The sequence below is a fragment of the Hyperolius riggenbachi genome, chromosome 10 (assembly GCF_040937935.1).
Source record: "Hyperolius riggenbachi isolate aHypRig1 chromosome 10, aHypRig1.pri, whole genome shotgun sequence".
In the NCBI taxonomy this organism is placed as follows: Eukaryota; Metazoa; Chordata; class Amphibia; order Anura; family Hyperoliidae; genus Hyperolius; species Hyperolius riggenbachi.
This window is the reverse complement of record NC_090655.1, coordinates 272,043,329-272,064,801: the sequence shown is the minus strand read 5'-3', so window position 1 is coordinate 272,064,801 and position 21,473 is coordinate 272,043,329. Positions and strand designations below refer to the sequence as shown.

Genomic DNA, 21,473 nt, shown 5'->3' with positions numbered 1-21,473 from the left:
CTCAGCATGACAAAAGGGATAACATCTGGAAACAGCAGCATGTTGCTGCACTTGCTTGTATGTAATGCTATAATACATTATAGAGCTATACATTACTTGAGTGGTGGCGACTCTCTCTGCTATAAATACATATTAGAGGCTAAGGAGAAAGTCTCCTATAGGCTTGTGGTTCACCATCAAGATATACTTCAATGTCAGAGTGTTCCAGCATTTGTCCTCACATACTGCCAATATACCCCTCCCCCATGTTAGGTCTCCGCCTCTTACATGTATGCTAGTGCTGCTGCTGTATGTGACACAATCTACCTGCCAGCCATCAGTGTGGAATGTGACGCTTCTGCCCCGCTCACACACAGGCTCCACCCCCCCCCCCCCCCACACACACATATTGCCCTATCAGAGGTATTTCTGTCAGGTGCCATCTTATGTACTGGCAGATTGCCCATACTTATAAATTACAGATATATTTCAGCTCATACATAGCTCAGCAGGTTGCAGGGCGGTATAGATACTGTGTTTCCCTGAAAGTAAAACCTCCCCCGAAAGTAAAACCTAGCTCAAGCAGGCTGGAAATGTAAGCCCTACCCTGAAAATAAACCCTAGTGGCAGAGAGGAGGGGACACAGCTGTGCAATAGGAAGAAGCAGCCAGGGAAGCAGTGTGTGGATGAGTCATCCCTGGACAATGTCAGCCTCAGATGTCTCTGTCCCTTCCCATCCACCAGTGTTGTTGTCACTCTCTCCCCTCCCCAAGCCCCCCCTGGTGAGCGAGATGTGCTGGCTACTGTCATCTCTTTTATTTGCTCTGGGACAGTGGGAGGGTGTGAGAAAGAGCTGCTGTGTGTGAGGAAGAAGGAAACTGTATGGAGAGGGAGCTTCTGCCAGCACCACTTTGCTACCATAGGCTCAGCAGCGGTGGTATGGAGAAAGATGTTACTCTTTCTTTCGCTGCATATGCTAGCTGTCCTCTCTCTCTCTTCTGCTCAGCTTGTGCCTCAGACAATACAGCAGTGGCAGGAATCTCAAGCATGTGGCTGTCCTCTCCTTACTACAGATCTGAATTAGATGTGAGTCTGGGAGTAGAATTCAGAACCTCAGCAAACAGTACAGTGACTTCGCCATTGTACTCTATCATTTGTCTTTTATCAGCAAATGTGAAGTGAGATTCAGATGTTGTATAAAACTCACATATTGTGCACAAATACCACTGTTTAAGTTTTCCCAATAGCCATGTGTTCTTCCTTAGTGTGTTTCTCCCAAAATAAGACATCCCCTGAAAATAAGCCCTAGCACATTTTTGGGAGCAAAAATTAATATAAGACACTGTCGTATTTTCGGGGAAACACGGTAGGACTAGGGATGATCAAGGAGATGCAAATAATTTCATGTTGATGCAAATTTATGCTACTTTGTATACAAATGTATGCAGCTTAAAAATTAACCAATCAAATCCTGCTGAAGAAAATTCAACTGGTTCATTTTCAAGCTGCATAAATTGGAAAGCGACCAACCAGCATCTGCAGCAACAGACCCGGGACACTGAGTACGGACAGTTATATTCCCGCAGGCTCAGACAGTGGTGGCAAGTTCTGCACCCCACCCTTGTGAGTATAATACGTATACACCTTTCTATCTCTTCTATCTCATCTTTCTATCTCTTTGTTCCTCACATGGTTGTATTAATCCTGAGGCTTGCACGAGAGAATCATTGAGGAGTGCACTGCAGATTTATCCCTATATATATGTCATAATACGTATACACATGTGCTTACATCCCTTTGTGTAACCATACTGCACCATTGGGCTCCGGGTCTCTCTTACTCACAGAGGCTTGGAGGTTACAGGAAACGTCAAGGACCAAATCTTTTCCTTCAGATAGAGGGCTTTGCTGAGGCTAAAGACTGTCTGCCAGATGGATTGGAAAAAACAAGAGGCCAATATAGTGTAGTATGTTTAGGCAAATGACAATCAAATGTATATTGAGGAGTAATACTCACAAACATGGATTACCACCAAGGCAACCACTGTATAAGCAGATGGGGAAAGACATCCGTCCCCACTTAGGTAAGAAGTCACTCTTTGTAGCAGGAAGAAGGGGGATGCACCCCCCAACTAGGGTGTATAAAACTATCTCAATGCAAACAGATGCTGCATTGTAGGAGAAAATATACTAAAAACTGTTTAAAAGTGTGGTAGAGGTGGACTTACATCCAGATAATAGGCCAAGGATCGGATGTTTATATTTAAAAAAAAATATATATCTCTTTATTGTTCATAATCACAAAAAGGTAAAAGATTCCACTGCGTCGCGTTTTGTGGGACAACCCACTTCTTCAGGCAATATTGTGGAGCATCTGTCAGTCCAAGAAGCAAAAGAGGTCAAAGATCTATGGACCCATGTCTTGGGATGGGTATGGTTATAGAATTCCATGAGTTTGTGTTTAGCCAACAAGTTAGGTTTATAGTTGGGGATTTGATTTGGCTAATATTTTTGTCTAGAATTAATCGGCAGTTGCCTCAAAAGGGGCCAGTGATCTATTTAGACCTACTATTGAGGGAGCATCCATCCCTGTTTGGAAATCAGTGTTGTTTAGCATAGGGGTTAATGGGCTGGCAATGGAGGACAGACCACTGGAGAGGAATATCTTATCCCACAGAAGGAGCGCTCTGGAGGTCCAGAAGGGAAGTTTGTCTGGCTCAGGACTTGTTTTGTCATCCATGCTCTGTGGTCTAATTCCACCCACTCCCTCTCAATCTGGACCCATTGTTTTTGGTCTCTATTATGAAACCAATCTATTATAAGTAGGAGTCCTGCAGCTTGGTGATACCGCAGCATATCAGGGAGGCCCACACCACCTAGTAAGCAGATTGTAGCTTATTCTCAATTTCCTGGCCAGCCATATGAACCTAAACAGGGTGGAACGCTATGTCTGCAAGAATGAACCTGGAATGTCCAATAAAAGTGCCTGGAAAACATATAGTAGTCTTAGTAGGACGTTGATCTTGAGGACATTCATTCTGCTCAGCCAGGAGAGTTTAAGTGCGCTCTAATAGGAGAGATCTCTAGATATTTTTTGAAGGATCTCCATTTGAAGGAAAAAGCGTTGGACAGAGTCTGCACTACCCCTCTAACCAATGACATGTTCAGGGCCTCCATTTTAGAGAGATTCATTTTGAAGTTGGTAACTGCAAAGAATGCTTTTGCCTCTTTAAGGAAGTTTGGTATCGAGATCAATGGTTCAGTGAGGTAAAGGAGCAGATCGTCTGCATAACGTGCTAACTTAAAATCGAGGTTGTGAATTTTTATCCCTGAAATGTTGGTGTTTGCTGTGAGGGTGTTGGCAAAATGTTCCATGCATAACACAAACAATAGGGGTGAAAGGCAGTGGTGCTCACCGACAGGTCGTGATCACGAGTTGCCGTGATTTCACGACCATTTTTAAGCTATCCGCCACGGGTATTCGTCACCGTGGACCAATTTTCAATCCCTAAAATCCGCTTCGGCAGACCGTGAATGCATACATTCGATCGCATTCACGCTCGTGAAAACAGCGCATAGGTCGTGGTTAGGTCGTGACTCGTGAATGGCGGAAGTGATTTCCCTGGCGCCAATCATAGGCTCCCAGCCAGGCCCTAGCAACCAATCATAGGAGGGGAGGCTATGCCCTCCCCTCCCCTCCTGTATATAAAGCGGCGGCCATGATGGAAAGCTCCGTCCTTGCTAGACTGTGGCACTGAGAGGATTATCTCCAGGCCATTGTAGCTAAAGCAAGAGAGTTTTGTGTGTGAAAACCCAGCGTTTTAACTGCTAACAGTGCTGTTATACTTTAGTTGTCAGTTGTATTTAGTTAGGTAGCCAGTGAGTCATTGCTGTAGTCAGTGTAGTCAGAGTGTACTGGTGGTGATTAGTGTGTGTAGTGCAGGCCGGCATGCAGGGTCAGAGTGTGCTGCTCACTTGTATTCAGCTAGCCAGCCATACACTTCAGCTACTACTTACAGACAGTCACACTGCCAGTGCAGTTTATTTAGTAAGTTACATTGTGTACTGTGTTCACTGCTCACTGGTATTAATCATCTCATTAGCCAGTGATACCCTTCACTTAGGTTGTACTACTGTGTTCACTGCTCACTGGTATTAATCATCTCATTACCCAGTGAAACCCTTCAGTTACGTTGTACTACTGTGTTCACTGCTCACTGGTATTAATCATCTCATTACCCAGTGCTACCCTTCACTTAGGTTGCACTGTGCTCACTGCTCACTGGTATTAATCATCTCATTACCCAGTGATACCCTTCACTTACGTTGTACTGTGCTCACTGCTCACTGGTATTAATCATCTCAATACCCAGTGATACCCTTCACTTAGGTTGTACTACTGTGTTCACTGCTCACTGGTATTAATCATCTCATTACCCAGTGATACCCTTCACTTAAGTTGTACTACTGTGTTCACTGCTTACTGGTATTAATCATCTCATTACCCAGTGATACCCTTCACTTAGGTTGTACTACTGTGTTCACTGCTTACTGGTATTAATCATCTCATTACCCAGTGATACCCTTCACTTACGTTGTACTGTGTTCACTGCTCACTGGTATTAATCATCTCATTACCCAGTGATACCCTTCACGTAGGTTGTACTACTGTGCTCACTGCTCACTGGTATTAATCATCTCATTAGCCAGTGATTCATTAGCAACATGTCTGGCAGGGTTCGTGGTGTCTGGAAAGGGCGTTCCATTGCCTCAGCCACTTCTGGGACTGCTCCACGGCCAGGGAGAGGATGCCCAGCTGTACGGGGTTGTGGTGCAGCAGAAAGGGCAGCACAGCCTGGGCCGAGTCAGCCGACACCATTTTCACAATATTTTAAAGTTTCTGATCCCCGTGTGGTGGTTGAGCAGATGGAACCTGAGGTGTTGATGGACATGATGACTACATCCCAGACCTCTACTGTGAGCAGCACTCCAAGCAGCAGCAGCAGCCAACGCCCCACGCTTGATGTGACATCCACCCCAGCACCCAGTGGTCAGCAGCCCTCCCAGGATGACAGTGTTCTGTCCCTCAGTCCGGAATCTGGGAACATACTGATGGAAGAAGCTCAGGACATACTGGGGACTGATATGGCAGAGATTGAGCTCAGGCCACAATCACAACTGTTGTTAGCTGATGTTGATGAAGAGGGGTCTCTTGATTATGATGATGATGACCATGATGCCGATGATGACGTTGTGGTGGACCCTCCGTATGTGCAGCCTGAGTCCGGGTAAGAATGGTCGGAGCAGGATGACGAGTCACCTAGGCCTAGGCAAGGATTTCGCCATATGTCAGGCAGGGGCAGGTGCAGCAGTGGGCGTGGAGGAAGTAGGACACTGCTTCAGCCGGCACCACCACCATGCAACCCCCAACTACCACACATTGTTCCGCTGCACCCTCTACTAGCGGGGGCCACAGTAAATTAAAGTCACCGGTATGGAAGTATTTTGAGGTGTTAAGCCACGACAAAAAATATGCGGTGTGCAAGTTATGCAGCAAAAAAATTAAGCTGTGGGAAAAATATGTCCAAGATGGGTACCTCATCCCTTCAGGGCCACATGAAGAGCCCCCACTGCCATCAGTGTCAGGAGTTCAAGAGGAGGCAGGCACTGCAAGCAGGGGGTGCTGAGAGCACAAGGCCCACCACTGCAGCAGCATCATCTCTCCCTCAGGGTCGTGAATCCCCCGCCACAGTACTAGCACGCAAGTGCTCATCCACCTCGGCTACTCCGGACACAGAAATTGAGGCTGGCAGACAGTCGTCTCTCTCCTGTGTCTCCCCTGCATCCCATCCTCATCAGATCCTGCTGAGCGACACCTTTCAGGGTCTGACCAAGCCTCTGCCTCCAAGCCACAGGCGGATCTAAATGGCTTGCTGGCCCGGGCCATGGCATCACAGCTCCTTCCCTACTCCCTGGTACAGGAGGGGAACGATATGCGGACGCTGCTCCAGTTTGCGCTGCTCTATTTCAGCAGGAACACCATCCCAGCACTCCACAAGTTTGTGGTGGAAAACGTGGCCCGTTTGCTCGACTACTCTGTGGGCGAGCGGGTCCACGTCACCATGGAGTAGCCGATTTGGGTCAGGTCGCTACCTGTCCTTCACGGCCCACTGGGTGACACTGGTGGAAGGGAGAGAGGACAAGAGCGCAGCAGCCCAGTTAGTGGTGCTACCATGCGGGATCAGGGGGGATGCAGCAGGCTCCTCTCATCCCACTCCCTCAACACATGGGAAGCAAGCCCGCCTCGGCAGCAGCAGCGCCAAGCCTCGGCACTGCCAAGCGCTGCTAAAATTGGTGACCCTGGGGAAGGAGAGGCTTACGGCCGCCAAAGTCCTGGCCGCTCTCAGGAAGCAGGAGCGGAGGTGGCTGACCCCCAGAGGCCTGGAATTGGGGTATGTGACAGCTGATAACGGGGCCAACCTGGTGGCCGCAGTGCAGCAGGGAAACCTCCAGCACATCCCCTGCTTGGCCCACATGCTCAATCTTGTGGTGCCAGGGGATGAGCGACCTGCTGCAAGATGCCCGGGCGGTGGTACGCTTTTCCCGCCTCTCAGCCACTGCTTCTGCACTCCTGTCCACCTTACAGCAGCAATATGGCAAGCTACACCGCCCTGATTATCGACATGCCAACTCGGTGAAATTCAACTCTGGCCATGGTGGAGCGGCTGTGTCAGCACAGGCGCGCCTATACGCTAGACCCAAGTGTCCCCAGCAACCAGCAAGTCCCCATCATCACTGCAACTCAGTGGACACTGAGTTGCAAATATGCCTGGTGCTGAATCCCTTCCTGGAGGCAACCAAGATGGTCAGCGAGGAGCGGGCCTCTGTGTGTCAGTGGGTGCCCATGGTTTGTCTGCTGGAGCAGGCAATGGGCAATTTAATTGACCATGGGGAGGAAGCCCTGAGGCAGCTGGAAAAGGACCAGATGGCAGCACAGGAGGGCTCACGGGTAGTGGAGGAGTTGGAGGTCCCTAACCTTAATGATGATGAGGAGGAGGAGCAGAGCGCCGCAGGCATTGTACGGGGATCGCAGCTTGGGGAGGACGACACGGCACAGGAAGAGGACAGGCATGGGATATGGGACAACGATGAGGACAATGAAGATCTTGCTGCCAAGGCCAACTTGTTTCCCATGGGTGTGCACATGTTGCGCTGCCAAGGCCCACTTGTTTCCCATGGGTGTGCACATGTTGCGCTGCCTTCGCAGGGACCCCGGGTGATCAGATGCATTCAAGGGAGGACATCTGAATCACCTTGAAGCTGGACCCACGTCTGAAGGGGAAGCTGGGAGAGTTCATGACAACATGCACCACCGAGCGACGCACAAGGGAGTTGCAGGAGGCCCTTGTGTGCAGACTACTGGAAGCATTCCAGCAGCCTTCCACCTCCACTGAAACTGCTCTGCCAACCCAGCAACAGGTGCCTGACGTCGCCACCAGCAGCACAACCACCACCAGCAGCAGCAGCAACTGGCGCCCCGGAGATCTGAAGAGCCTAAGCAAGAGCCTGTATGCAGTGCAGCAGCCCACAGCAGAGGTGCCAGCCACAGGATCCACCTCCAACCAGCACCAGCAGCGAATAACCAGCATGATGGCTGACTACATGGGGTCATTCAGCTGGCTCAATGACACCGACAGCCCCGTGGACCGCTTGGAGTACTGGGTCAAGAGACTGGACATCTGGAGGGTGCTTGCCCAGTACGCCCTCAAACTCCTGTCCTGCCCCCCTTCCAGTGTCCTCTCCGAGAGATGCTTCAGTGTGGCCGGTGGCGTAGTCACCGAGAAGTGCTCTCGGCTCTCCCACGCCAATGTGGACAAACTCACCTTCCTGAAAATCAACCAGGCTTGGGTGGAAGGTGAGTTAACTTCCTGGCCCCTATTGTCGGACACAGGGGGACATGAAGTAGCTGCTGCAATATGTTAACCATGCCTGCCTTGCCTTTCAACTGACCGGCCGCTTTGTCCTCCTGACTCAGTCGCTGCTACTACACTCTGTGTTCACTCTGCCCGGGTCAAGGGGTGCATCTAATGTTTGGGGCAGTACTATTACACTGTGGTGCTACTAACCTGCCATGGTCCTTCTATGCTGCTGAACTGACCGTCCGCTTTGTCCTCCTGACTCAGTCGCTACTAGTACTACTCTGCGTTCATTCTGCCCGGGTGACCGGGCGCATCTAATGTTTGGGGCAGCACTATTACACTGTGATACTACCAGTGAGTTGCCATAGTCCTTCTGTGCTGCTGAACTGACCATCCGCTTTGTCCTCCTGACTCAGTCGCTACAAAGTCTGCGTTCACACTGCCCGGGTCCACTGACAACTCTGCTGTTATGTCATTGCTAATCGCTGCAAAAAAAACCCCAACAAATTACAAAAACCTCTCTGGGCCTTTTTGGCGTCAGTCGGCCACTCCTCCTCCTCCAGTGGTACCATCACCGCCAAGTGCCATTGGAACTCACCTTCACCTCTGTGATTGCTTAACGTGCATTTCCCTGTTTAAAACCACACTTATTACCAATTAATAGCCCCATTTCAAGTGTTGATTTCACTTTAAAATCCATTTTCTCAAAAAAAAAAAAAAAAAAAAAACATTTTTGGAATTTTTGATGTTGAAGTTTTAGGCCCTTATCACCTTGATAATCCATGCAATTTGTGGGATTGTAGCATGTATGGGGGCTTTGCTATTAACGTTAAAAAAAATCCGGATCCGGCCGTGATCGCGTCATTCACGACCGAAAATTTGCGTCGTTCCGTGGACGCGTATCGAAATCCGGATCCAATAACGCCGAATGCGGGATTTTTTTTGGCAACGACCGTGATTGCCGGATTCGTGGATCGGGACATCCGAGCATCACTGGTGAAAGGGGACACCCCTGCCTGGTGCCATTCCGGATGGTGAAGGCTTCTGAAAGGATACCGTTAACCTTAACTCTGGCCGTGGAGTTATGATAGAGGCCCATTATTCTATGGATCCACTGTGGTCCCAGCCCGATCTGGTTTAGTGTTCTTCGTAGGAACCCCCAATGTTTCCCATCGAAAGCCTTCTCAGCATCAATCGAGAGAAGGCACGGGGTATCTCTTGTGTCTTTGCCCATGCGATCACACCGTTGTCTGTGTTGTCCCTTGCCTTTCTATATTGTGTGAAATCCACCTGGTCAGTGTGGAGAGCCCTGGGCAGGATGGGCTTCAATCTGTCTGCTATCATTTTTGCATAGAGCTTAACATCTAAGTTGATGAGCGAAATTGGGCAGTAGTTGCCACAGGATTGCCACAGCTTTCCCTGGTTTTGGGATGGCTGAAGTATAAGCTTGGAGAGCCTGGGGTGGGGAGGGGGTATCCTGTGAGCCTGGGGTGGGGAGGGGGTATCCTGTGAGCCTGGGGTGGGAAGGGGATATCCTGTGAGCCTGGGGTGGGAAGGGGATATCCTGTGAGCCTGGGGTGGGAAGGGGGTATCCTGTGAGCCTGGGGTGGGGAGTTTTCTGTGAGCCTTGGTGTGGGCGGGAGGGGGTATCCTGTGAGCCTGTGGTGTTAAGGTGGGTATCCAGTGAGCCTGGGGTGGGAAGGTGGTATCCTGTGAGCCTGGGGTGAGAAGGCGGTATCTTGTGAGCCTGGGGTGGGAAGGGAGTATCCTGTGAGCCTGGGGTGGGAAGGGGATATCCTGTGAGCCTGGGGTGGGAAGGGGGTTTCCTGTGAGCCTGGGGTGGGAGGGGGATATCCTGTGAGCCTGGGGTGGGAAGGGGGTTTCCTGTGAGCCTGGGGTGGGAAGGGGATATCCTGTGAGCCCGGGGTGGGAAGGGGGTATCATGTGAGCCTGTGGTGGGAAGGGGTATCCTGTGAGCCTGGGGTGGGAAGGGGTATCCTGTGAGCCTGGGGTGGGAAGGGGTATCCTGTGAGCCTGGGGTGGGAAGGGGTATCCTGTGAGCCTGGGGTGGGAAGAGGATATCCTGTGAGCCTAGGGAAAGGGAGTATCATGTGAGCCTGGGGTGGGAATGGGATATCCTGTGAGCCTAGGGAAAGGGGGTATCATGTGAGCCTGGGGTGGGAAGGGGGTATCCTGTGAGCCTGGGGTGGGAAGGGGGTATCTCGTGAGCCTGGGGTGGGAAGGGGGTATCCCGTGAGCCTGGGGTGGGAAGGGGGTATCCCGTGAGCCTGGGGTGGGAAGGGGGTATCCCGTGAGCCTGGGGAGGGAAGGGGGTATCCTGTGAGCCTGGGGAAGGAAGAGGGTGTCCTGTGAGCCTGGGTTGAGAAGGGGATAACCGGTGAGTCTGGGGTGGGAAGGGGGTATCCTGTGAACCTGGGGGTGGAAAGGGGTAATCTGTGAGCCTGGGGGGGAAGGGGATATCCTGTGAGCCTGGGGTGGGAAGGGAGTATCCTGTGAGCCTGGGGTGGGAAGGGGGTATCCCGTGAGCCTGGCGTGGAAAGGGGGTATCCCGTGAGCCTGGCGTGGGAAGGGGGTATCCCGTGAGCCTGGCGTGGGAAGTGGGTATCCCGTGAGCCTGGCGTGGGAAGGTGGTATCCTATGAGCCTGGTGTGGGAATGGGATATTCTGTGAGCCTGGGGTGGGAAGGGGGTATCCTGTGAGTCTGGGGTGGGAAGGGGGTTACGTGTGAGCCTCGGGTGGGAAGGGGATATGCTGTGGTCCTGGGGGTATCCTGTGAGCCTGAGGTGGGGGTATCCTGTGAGCCTGGAGTGGGAAGGGGGTATCCTGTGAGCCTGGGGTGGGGAGGGGATATCCTGTGAGCCTGGGTTGAGAAGGGGATAACCTGTGAGCCTGGGGTGGGAAGGGGGTATCCTGTGACCCTGGGGTGGGAAGGGGGTATCCTGTGAGCCTGGAGTTTGAAGGGGGTATCCTGTGAGCCTGGGGTGGGATTATCCTGTGAGCCTGGGGTGGGAAAGGGGTATCCTGTGAGCCTGGGGTGGGAAGGGGGTATCCTGTGAGATTGCATTGAAAGAAGCTAAGAGGTGAGGTGTCAGTTCTGCCTGGTTTGAGGATTTTAATGGCTGCTTGAATTTCTAGGTCAGTAAAGTCATAGCCGAGATCTGTCCTATCAGTTAGGGGGATGGTTGGGTGTTTAGTTTGCTCTGTATAGGTATTTATTTCCTGTTGCATTTTCTCAGGTGGGAGGTGGTGGTATTTGCCCTGCAGGGAGTACAGACCCTGGTAATAGGATCTGCAATCTTCTGCAATGTCAGTGGGTTTATACTTTAGATGGCTGGAGGGGCTTTGGCTGCTGGAATACAGTTGTGACCTGTCTGGGGTGTAGGCAGTTTGCTAGAGTGTCACATTTCCCAGCTTTGTCATATAGTGCAGCCCTGAACCTCTCTCTATCAGCTGGTGATTGTTAGTCCCATGGAGCCTCTGCCTGGTATTAGATGACTTCAGTTCCACTTCTGCATCTTTGCCCTCTTTATCTTTTTAAGGTGTTTTCCAATGTAGCGACCTCCCTGAACAGTTCTTCTAATTGGGGGCTTCTCTCCTTCTCTGGAGAATAAAATGCCACAAAGGACGCATTGCAAGGCCTCCCATTTAATGTGGGCGGGGTCTCATGCGTTTTGTGACTCCGGGTGAAATCTGCTATGGCCGCCTTTAGATTGGAGAAACACTCCACATCTTTAGTAAGATTATTGTTCATGAACTCCCGTTCTGAATCTTTCATATAACATGATGGTGTATATAAATATACACACACTCACACATTACTATACATTATGGTGTGTCCATAGGGTGTCAGGCTGGTTATGGAGTACAGTCCATAGGACAAGGGAGGGGTAATAAGGGAAGTTAGGGACTCGGGGACAGTTTAGAATTAGCACACACAAAGGTCAAGTATAAAAGGTTTATTAAATAATATTTGTAACAAGCAAAACTCAAATAAAACAACATCTTAGTAATAAAACATATGTAGACATAACAAGGCCCATACTAGGGATGATTAATGAGATGCAAATCATTCTGACTTCATGCAGGATTATGTAAATGTATGCAAATTTATGCAGCTGGAAAATGGACCAATGAAGTCCTACCAAGGTGTAAATTGCTTGGTCCACTTTCAAGCCGCATATATTTGCATTCGGAAGTTACATCATCCTGTATGAACTATTTGCATCACAAACATGTGGCATTTCCCTGCCTAAACCATATTCAGTTGCACCCACTGTAGGCCTTAAATATTTGGCAAATTAAATTGTTACATTTTTAATTTCTATTTTTATTAAATAAATGAGTAACTGTTATTTGCAACCTCTGTAGAGGAGGCCTTACATATGTGGCATGCTGAGCTTTACCTGCCTGTACATGTATAAGGAATATACTTGTCAACGCTGATTCCGCCAAGACCCAATCAGAATCTGCCGCGTCCGTGTCTCAGGGCTTGTTCCCCACTGATGATGCTGCCGGTGGCTCACAGGCCGCACATTCTGATAGGCGGTGGGTGCATTCCCAGTACGCCCTCCGCAAAGGTAAACAGTAGTCAGCTGACTCCAGTCAGCTGTCAGAGCGGTGTCAGCTGATTCTACAGCTGACACCTAGGCAGGGCCTTGCCATGTGATTGGTTGTGCAGAGTGTGGCCGGCCACTGATTGGATGCTGTATTGTATGTAAACCTGCAGAGTGCTCTCAGTCATCGCCCGTGATAAGCATAGCTTTGGCTAGTTGCTGGGTGCGCACTCAATTGTTACTGATATTCTGGATATTGACCTTGGCTTGTATTTGACTACTCTGTTGTGATTAACCTCTGCTTGACTCCTGGAAACGCTTGCTTGCTGCCTGGACCGATCTTGCCTATTATTGCAAACCCTCCTCTGCTAGTTACTGGACATGCTTGCCACCTGGACCGACCTCTGCTAGTTACTGGACATCCCTTGCTTGCCGCCTGGACCGATCTTGGACTGTTACCGGATACTCCTTGTATGCCACTTGAACTGGACGATAAGTATAAGTCTACTTTCCTTATCAGTCAACTACAGTGTGCATAAAGTCTCGCATAACTTTGTCACATATCATCTGGAACTTCTGCTATCTGTTGCATAACTTTGCATGCAGACTAAAAGGAACTTGTGTCATAACTTGTGTCAACTATTACCTGTCGCTAAATACTGCATGTAAGTCTGCTTGAACTATTTCATAACTCAGATCAATCATCATTACTGTTGAATAACTTTGCATGAAGACTTGTCATATCTGGATTACCTATTACCTGAACTTTGCATGTGATACTTCTGAACTGGTAAACTGTGTTACTAGCCTCATTAGTGGCTCCTGGTGGTATATCTGCCTTCTACATCAGCTTGTAGTGGTGTGCCAGGCAAGGACAGTGTGGGTGCCAGTTAGTGGTGTGCCAGGCAGGGACAGTGTGGGTGTCAGTTAGTGGTGTGCCAGGCAAGGACAGTGTGGGTGCCAGTTAGTGCTGTGCCAGGCAGGGATAGCTAGGTGAAGAGCGAGACCTCTAGCCTAGGACATACATGCTGACTCTGAGAATTATACCACTAAGCCTTACAACATGTTTGGGAAGTAATAGCACATCCCTTTTTCAGATTAGCACATATGCCACGGCCACAGGATGTCACCCCACCATGACCCCTACTACCTCTTGCAGTCAGGATCAGCCCTCAAATAAAAATGTCTGTCATGTGCCACCTGACCTAAAGGCAACTGTAACGAGAGGGATATGGGCAGCATGGTGGCGTAGTGGTTAGCGCTCTCACCTTGCATCGCTGGGTCCCCGGTTCGAATCCCAGCCAGGTCAACATCTGCAAGGAGTTTGTATGTTCTCCCCGTGTCTGAGTAGGTTTCCTCCGTGTACTCCGGTTTCCTCCCACATCCCAAAAACATGCAGATACGTTAATTGGCTTCCCCCTAAATTGTCCCTAGACTACAATACATACACTACACAATATAGATATATGAATATGGTAGGGGCTAGATTGTGAGCTCCTCCGAGGGACAGTTAGTGACAAGACAATATATACTCTGTACAGCGCTGCGGAAGATGTCGACGCTAAATAATAATAATATGGAGGCTGCCATGTTTATTTCCTTTTAACCTCTTGAGGACCGTGGTGTTAAACCCCCCAAGTGATGAGGCCATTTTTTCTTAATTGGGCCACTGCAGCTTTAAGGCCTCGCTGCAGGGCCATACAACTCAGCACACAAGTGATCCCCCCCCTTTTCTCCCCACCAACAGAGATTTCTGTTGGTGGGGTCTGATCGCTCCCCCGATGTTTATTTTTTTTACAAATATTTTTATTTTTTAATAAAATTGCTTATTCTTTTATTATTTTCCCTCCTTCCCCCGTCAGCCTATTACATCGATCAGCAGCGGATCGCTCCTGTGTCCCCCAGGGGGGCAGCTGTGTCACATGGCTGTCCCCAGTACAGCATTGCCATAGATCGCACCTCTGTATAGAGTTATTAGCTCATACTCTCTCTCCCCCAATGTACAATTAGCAATACTTCTGTTCTGTTCCTGTATCCGCTGTCTCACTGCTCTTCCTGCTTCACCGATATAAACACAGGGGCCCTTCAGCCCACACACAACAGTGTTCTCCCCAGATTTTTTTTCCAGCTGGGCGGCATGCAAAAGTAGCCGGGTGGGGGGAAGGTCACACTGGGTGCTTCTGGGTGGTGAAAGGATCACATGGTGTGTCTGGGAATCGGGCTGGGGGCTATTTGGTGGTGTGTGTGTGTGTGTGTGTGTGTGTGTGTGTGGGGGGGGGGGGGGGTGTCTGGAGGTGATCACACTGGGTACTGCGGGGGGGGGGGGTAATGATGGGTGCTACTGGGTGGGAGAAAAGGGGTTAGCACTGGCTGCTACTAATAGAGTAAGGGTGGGGGGTTTCACAGAGTGATGCTGTTGAGGAGGGGAATTCTCAGTCAGGGTGCTGCTGGTGGGTTGGAAGACCTCTCTGACCCCCTATCCACCAGCAGCACTCTGCGGATGTCACTCTCCAACAGCATTGCATCAATGAGACCTCTCCAGCCAAAGGGAGACTCCCCCTCCTCTATTAGCAGCAGCCAGTGTGAGCCCCCTTCCCCACCCCATATAGCACATTGTGCAGGGGGCTGATAAGTGCTAATTTGTACCCTTGTGCAGCCTCGTACCTGACCTGGGATCTATTCTTCAGCAGGAGACAACACAGGCTAACATCTCCACCCCCACCTGTCTAGAGGGACACGAGTGCAGCACATCCAGATACACAGCGGCCAGGCAGCAGGGCCAGTAATTATTGCTCTTACAGGCACTTTATTGGGGGGGGGGAGGGGTGCAGGCATGCCTGAAAGACTAAAGCAACGCAAACTTCAGCTCCTTGCTCCTGTGCTGGCTGTAACGTCACCCGTGCTGGCTGTAATTCACCGGAGCTTACTACGTACTTGATGACGGGGAAAGATGCAGACATGTCTGTGAACACAGCAGTGCGTCCTCTAACTTCATCTCCCCTGCTGCTTGTAACATCACTGAGCTTTCCCCACCCCTCAACACTACACACAGGAGCTGGGGAGGAGGGCGGAGATAGCAGCTCTGAGTGACAGCTGGCCGGCTGCACAGACATAGCACTGCCCGCTGTAATGAGAGGAGGAGAAGAGGAGGAAAGTCATTTTGCCACAGACCAGGGCAAACGGCAGCCGGGCGGGGGACAATTTCAGGTGGGCGCTCCGCACAGCTGAAAGGCTCTGGGGAGAACACTGCACAACATATTACCCCTTACTTCAACCTGGTCACCGGTGGATGGATGTGAAATGGTAGCACCTTTTATTATTACATTGCAGCAATTACACCTGAGACAAGGTACAGAGCCCCTTCTATCCCTAGGTACATTCACTTTCTTTCTGGGCAAAGTATCCGACTTGCATACCCAGCTCTTAATTCTCCGACCTCGGCTGTACTCAGAAACCAGCAGATCACTGAAGTGATTCCCATAGGTAGGATCTTGGCTCAGGATCAGCCAGAATTTACCAACCACAGAGTGAATACGCTCAAACAGATGACTGTAGCCGCACATAAAGGGTATAAGTGCAGACTTGTTTTTACCTTGGGAAGCAATAAGCTCTGTCTATCAATAGCTCTGACCTCTCCACTGACCTTCCACAGGACATGCTCATCATAACCCTTCTCTATCATCTTACTGACCAAAACTGCCGACACCGTCACATTCCACCTTATCTGGCCAAATGTGCTGAGCCCTCAAATCACCAAATAGGGCAAAGGAGGGGCCATTGTGGTCCAGGTCAGGCCAGGGCACAGAATGTGGGTGGAGCTATGCTACAATTCAACTGTAAAGATCACTACAAAAAATATGACAGAGACCCAACCCAGACTTCAGTAATAGAGCTTCTCACCAGTGATGAGAGACGGATAAGCAGAGCTGAACAAGCCAGTTATTGGCAGCTGCACTCCTCTCTCCATCCTCCCTACTTCTGGCTATGTTGGGGAGATGGAGAGCAGTGTGCTGTGGCCAGTTCAGGTTCACTGAGGGTGAAGCTATGTTTCCCTGCTCCTTACTTATTACCAGTGTGAGATCTCTCATGTCTGACAAGGTTTCCTTTATCAGCAAAACGTTTCCCACACTCAGCACATGAATATGGCTTCTCTCCGGTGTGAGATCTTTCATGTCTGACAAGTTGTCTTTTATCACCAAAACGTTTCCCACACTCAGCACATGAATATGGCTTCTCTCCGGTGTGAGATCTTTCATGTGTGACAAGGTTTCTTTTATCACCAAAACATTTCCCACACTCAGCACATGAATAGGGCTTCTCTCCAGTGTGAGATCTTTCATGTCTGACAAGGCTTTCTTTCAATCCAAAACATTTTCCACACTCAGCACATGAATAGGGCTTCTCACCAGTGTGAGATCTCTCATGTGTGACAAGGTGAAATTTCTGTATAAAACATCTCCCACACTCAGCACATGAATAACGCTTCTCTCCAGTGTGCGTTCTCTCATGTCTGTCAAGGTTTTTTTTATCAACAAAACATTTCCCACACTCAGCACATGAATAGGGCTTCTCACCCGTGTGGGATCTCTCATGTATGACAAGGGTTTCTTTAGCTCCAAAACATTTCCCACACTGAGCACATGAATAGGGCTTCTTACCAGTGTGATATCTCTCATGACTGACAAGATTTAATTTGTACGCAAAACATTTCCCACACACAGCACATGAATAGGGCTTTTCACCAGTGTGAGATCTCTCATGATCGGAAAGACTTTTTCTATGCACAAAACGTTTCCCACACTCAGCACATGAATAGGGCCTTTCACCAGTATGAGATCTTTCATGTACAACAAGGGCTCCTTTTACTCTAAAACATTTCCCACACTCAGAACATGAATAGGGCTTCTCAACAGCATGAGATCTCCCATGTCTGATAAGGTATGATTTACATGCAAAACATTTCCCACACTCAGAACATGAATAGGGCTTCTCACCAGTGTGAGATCTCCCATGTCTGATAAGGTATGATTTACATGCAAAACATTTCCCACACTCAGAACATGAATAGAGCTTCTCACCAGTGTGAGATCTCCCATGTCTGATAAGGTATGATTTACATGCAAAACATTTCCCACACTCAGAACATGAATAGGGCTTCTCACCAGTGTGAGATCTCCCATGTCTGATAAGGTATGATTTACATGCAAAACATTTCCCACACTCAGAACATGAATAGGGCTTCTCACCAGTGTGAGATCTCTCATGTCTGACAAGATTAGATTTCCGCACAAAACATTTCCCACATGTGGAACAGGAATAAGACCATCCAGCAGGGGGAGAGCTGTGCAGGATATGAGGCCCCTCAGGGTTAGACAGGTGAGGGGAGTCTGGGGGAATATTTGGGGTAACCAGGATATCTGCAGGAGACTCTTGTCCAGTGACATCACCATCCGTTGTACAGTCTGTAGATACAGAGAGATGAGTCTCTGGGAGGTTCCTGATGCTGGGACTCCGCCCTGCAAATAGAGAAACATCATCACTTCCTGTTAGAGAATTCTGAGGGGAGGAACAATTTTCATTAGCAGAGGTCAGTGAGCTGCTGATACTTCCATGTTGGTGCATCGTTTCTCATTTCACTTAATCAACTTAGGCTATTTTGTGCAGATCCATCACATAACGTAATATCAGGAAACAATCAAATGACAGGTTGGAATGTAACAAAATAGGTACAAAGCCAGGGGGAGGGGGTGAATACTTTTGCAAGGCACTGTACCCACCCACTGGGCTATAAGGAGGAGGAGCCTGGAGATGACAGCTTTGGCAAGTTGCTCTCTCTGTTTTTGTTTTTTAATATTGCCTTGTGCAACCCAACCCGGATAACCTTCCCCAGCAAACAAATACCGAGCATTCGGGACTTACAGTGCTGCCCATAATTATTCATACCCCTGGCAATTTTTGGCTTAAAGTTACTTTTATTCAACTAGCAAGTAATTTTTTTGATGGGAAATGACATAGGTGTCTCCCAAAAGATAATATACTGATGTACAAGAGGCATTATTGTGGAAAAAAAACAATTTCACGGCTTTTAATTTACATTTAAGCAAAAGTGCCCAGTCCAAAATTATTCATACCCTTCTTAATAATCAACAGAAAAGCCTTTATTGGCTATTACAGCAATCAAACGCTTCCTATAATTGCAGATTGCAATTTAGATTCAATTCACAATTTCTTTCAAATCAAGCTTTGTTCCCCCTCTGGAGTAAATGCCTTTTTGATATCCAATTGCTGAAATGGGATCAGGAATTGTAAAAATGCCATACATGCGTAGGCTAGCTTTCTAAATCCAATCGATCTCGGATCTGATTATCGATCTGATCACTCACTGGAATAGGATCAGAAATGAAAAATGCACAGTGTGAACCAGGCTTTACTACACAAACCCACTGAAGAATGTGTGTACAAAATAAACCGGTAACCAGCTTCTAATTTTTATGTGTGGTATTATTATTATTTAGTATTTATATAGCGCCGACATATTACGCAGCGCTGTACAGTGTATATATATATATATATATATATATATATATATATATATATATATATATATATATATATTTATTGTCTTGTCACTAACTGTCCCTCAAAGGAGCTCACAATCTAATCCCTACAATTGCCATATGTCTATATTATGTACTGTAAGTACTGTAGTCTAGGGCCAATTTTAGGGGGAGCCAATTAACTTATCCGTATGTTTTTGGGATGTGGGAGGAAACCGGAGTGCCCGGAGGAAACCCACGCAGACACGGAGAGAACATACAAACATACAAACTCTTTGCAGATAGTGCCCTGGCTGGGATTCGAACCGGGGACCCAGTGCTGCAAGGCGAGAGAGCTAACCACTACGCCACCGTGCTGCACCGTGGTATACATGATTCAATATGCAAAGTAGAGTGAATACCCGGCACTACTGTAAGGTTTGTAGACTCCATATATTTAATAACAGTCCTTGTGACTATACATCCATTACAGCAAATAACATTGCAGAATTGGTGGACATACCCTATTGACGTGACAGAGGTGGGGTAATGTGGGAGCAGCGGTCCACCTGATGACCATTTCGCTTAATATAAGCTTCCTCTGAGGCTCCGTGTGCAAGCGGTTTCCCATCCCAGGGCAAATTTAACTATCAGGCTTCTGCCCCGACGCTGCGCTCGTGACGTCGCTGCACGTCACTTCCGCCATCTAATGTAGCGCCCACGCGTACTACTGCTCACGTGCCACGCCACCATCTGACAGGAAGTGATGTGCGCTCCACAGTGGTTCTCGCATAGTCCAGGCCATTGGACATATGCAGATTCACCACAAGATGGTGCTAGATGTAAGAAAAGGCTCTGCACAACAGATGTTATAATGGACATTCCTCCTTGTTGCATTAAAACACATTTTTATTGAAACATCTAAAATATATAAATTCTTCAAAGATTCTAAAGGATTCTGGACAAAGATGCAAACTAACTTCATTACACATGAAATATACCCTACTCTCACTAAGGATCCAAGAAACACGCCATGTCCAAATGGTCGTTCAAACCCAAAGGTCCAAGTGCATCGCTACTTATAATCCACCTACTTTCTCTTCTTAAGAGTGACCGTTCTCTGTCCCCTCCTCTTTTGGGGGTAGGTACCTGCTCTAGACCTGCAAAACGTAGACAAGTTGTATCCCCTCCATGCTCATTCCTAAAGTGCTCAATCAATCTACTACATCCTTTACCCGTCTCTACTGATTTTATATGTTCTCGTATTCGTTACCTCATCTGCCTAGTCGTCATGCCTATATAAAATCTATGGCACGGGCACCATACAACAGACTATGTAGACTGATGGCCAGGCTATAAAGTCCATCGTTTTGTTTTCTATGGGTACCACTCAAGAGCTTTCCTGATTCCATTTGGAGACAAAAGGAGCAGTGTCTGCACTTATAGTTTCCCCTTGATTGTCCCTGATCCAGCCAGGTTAACTTCCTTGGAATCTTAAATTCACTGCAACAAGCAGGGGGTTTGCTGAGCTGGGTTTCCACTCCAGGCCTGACACCTGGTCCGCCGGTGCACAATCCCTCCGTGGATCACCACTCCACCACGGTAATTCCAAATAGAAATGAAGGAGGCACTCAATTGGCGTATAAACTTGCGTTTATCAATACAGTAGCGCACACGACATGTTTCGGGGTTTCCCCCTTCCTCAAGTGTACATGCAACCTCACCAACACAGCAAACTTATGAACATCATTAGTCCACACCCAAATTGCAAGACCCTCCCCTCCTTGGTCAGCTGACCAACCTCTAAATTAACCCCTTAGGGTAAGTCCAAGTTCATCATTTTGGGCACCACTATCAGATGTCTACCCAACTAAACACCTTTTTGGAACATAAGTGTAAGCAAATATTTAGGCAATGCCTTATTGACACACAGCTATTACGGGACATACAAAGCATAGACTCGCTGCACCAACGATGCAGACGTTCCCTCTCTCCACCACCCACCATAGCGATGACAATTCATCACAAGACAAGTGGTCAATAGGTATTGGCCAATATTGCAGCAGGATCCTGTATATGGAGAGATCTTTAAACATGCCCCATTGTTCTCATTTAAATGGGGGAGAACCGTTGGAAACATAGTCAGCAGGGTAGATCTTGCAGAACGATGTGTTGAGATGCACAAACTCACAAGGAAAAGGGGTACCTTCCCTTGTATGAATTGCAACTGCTGTGGGGCGATCATCAAAGGGGATCATATCAGTCACCCCTATACGGGAGAAATATGTTGTGTATGCACTGAAATGCCCATGTGGGTTCCTGTACGTGGGAACGACGACAAGGGACGTCAAGACCAGAGTGCAGGAACACAGAGGCTCCATACGTGGATTCAAGCCATCGGAGTTGAGCAGCCATACCCCGGTGGGCAAACATTTTTTTTGCCCGTGGACATGGGGTTTCGCAGCT

At 48.6% G+C, this 21,473-nt stretch overlaps 1 protein-coding gene across 1 annotated transcript in view; it reads right to left on the bottom strand.

Annotated features, from left to right (window-relative positions):
* The window catches only part of LOC137537203 (uncharacterized), a 128,033-nt gene that overhangs the window by 31,594 nt on the left and 74,966 nt on the right, over nt 1-21,473 (bottom strand). The window contains 1 exon segment of the mRNA XM_068259310.1: nt 16,542-17,987. Coding sequence (XP_068115411.1) covers nt 16,542-17,987 — 1,446 coding nt within the window.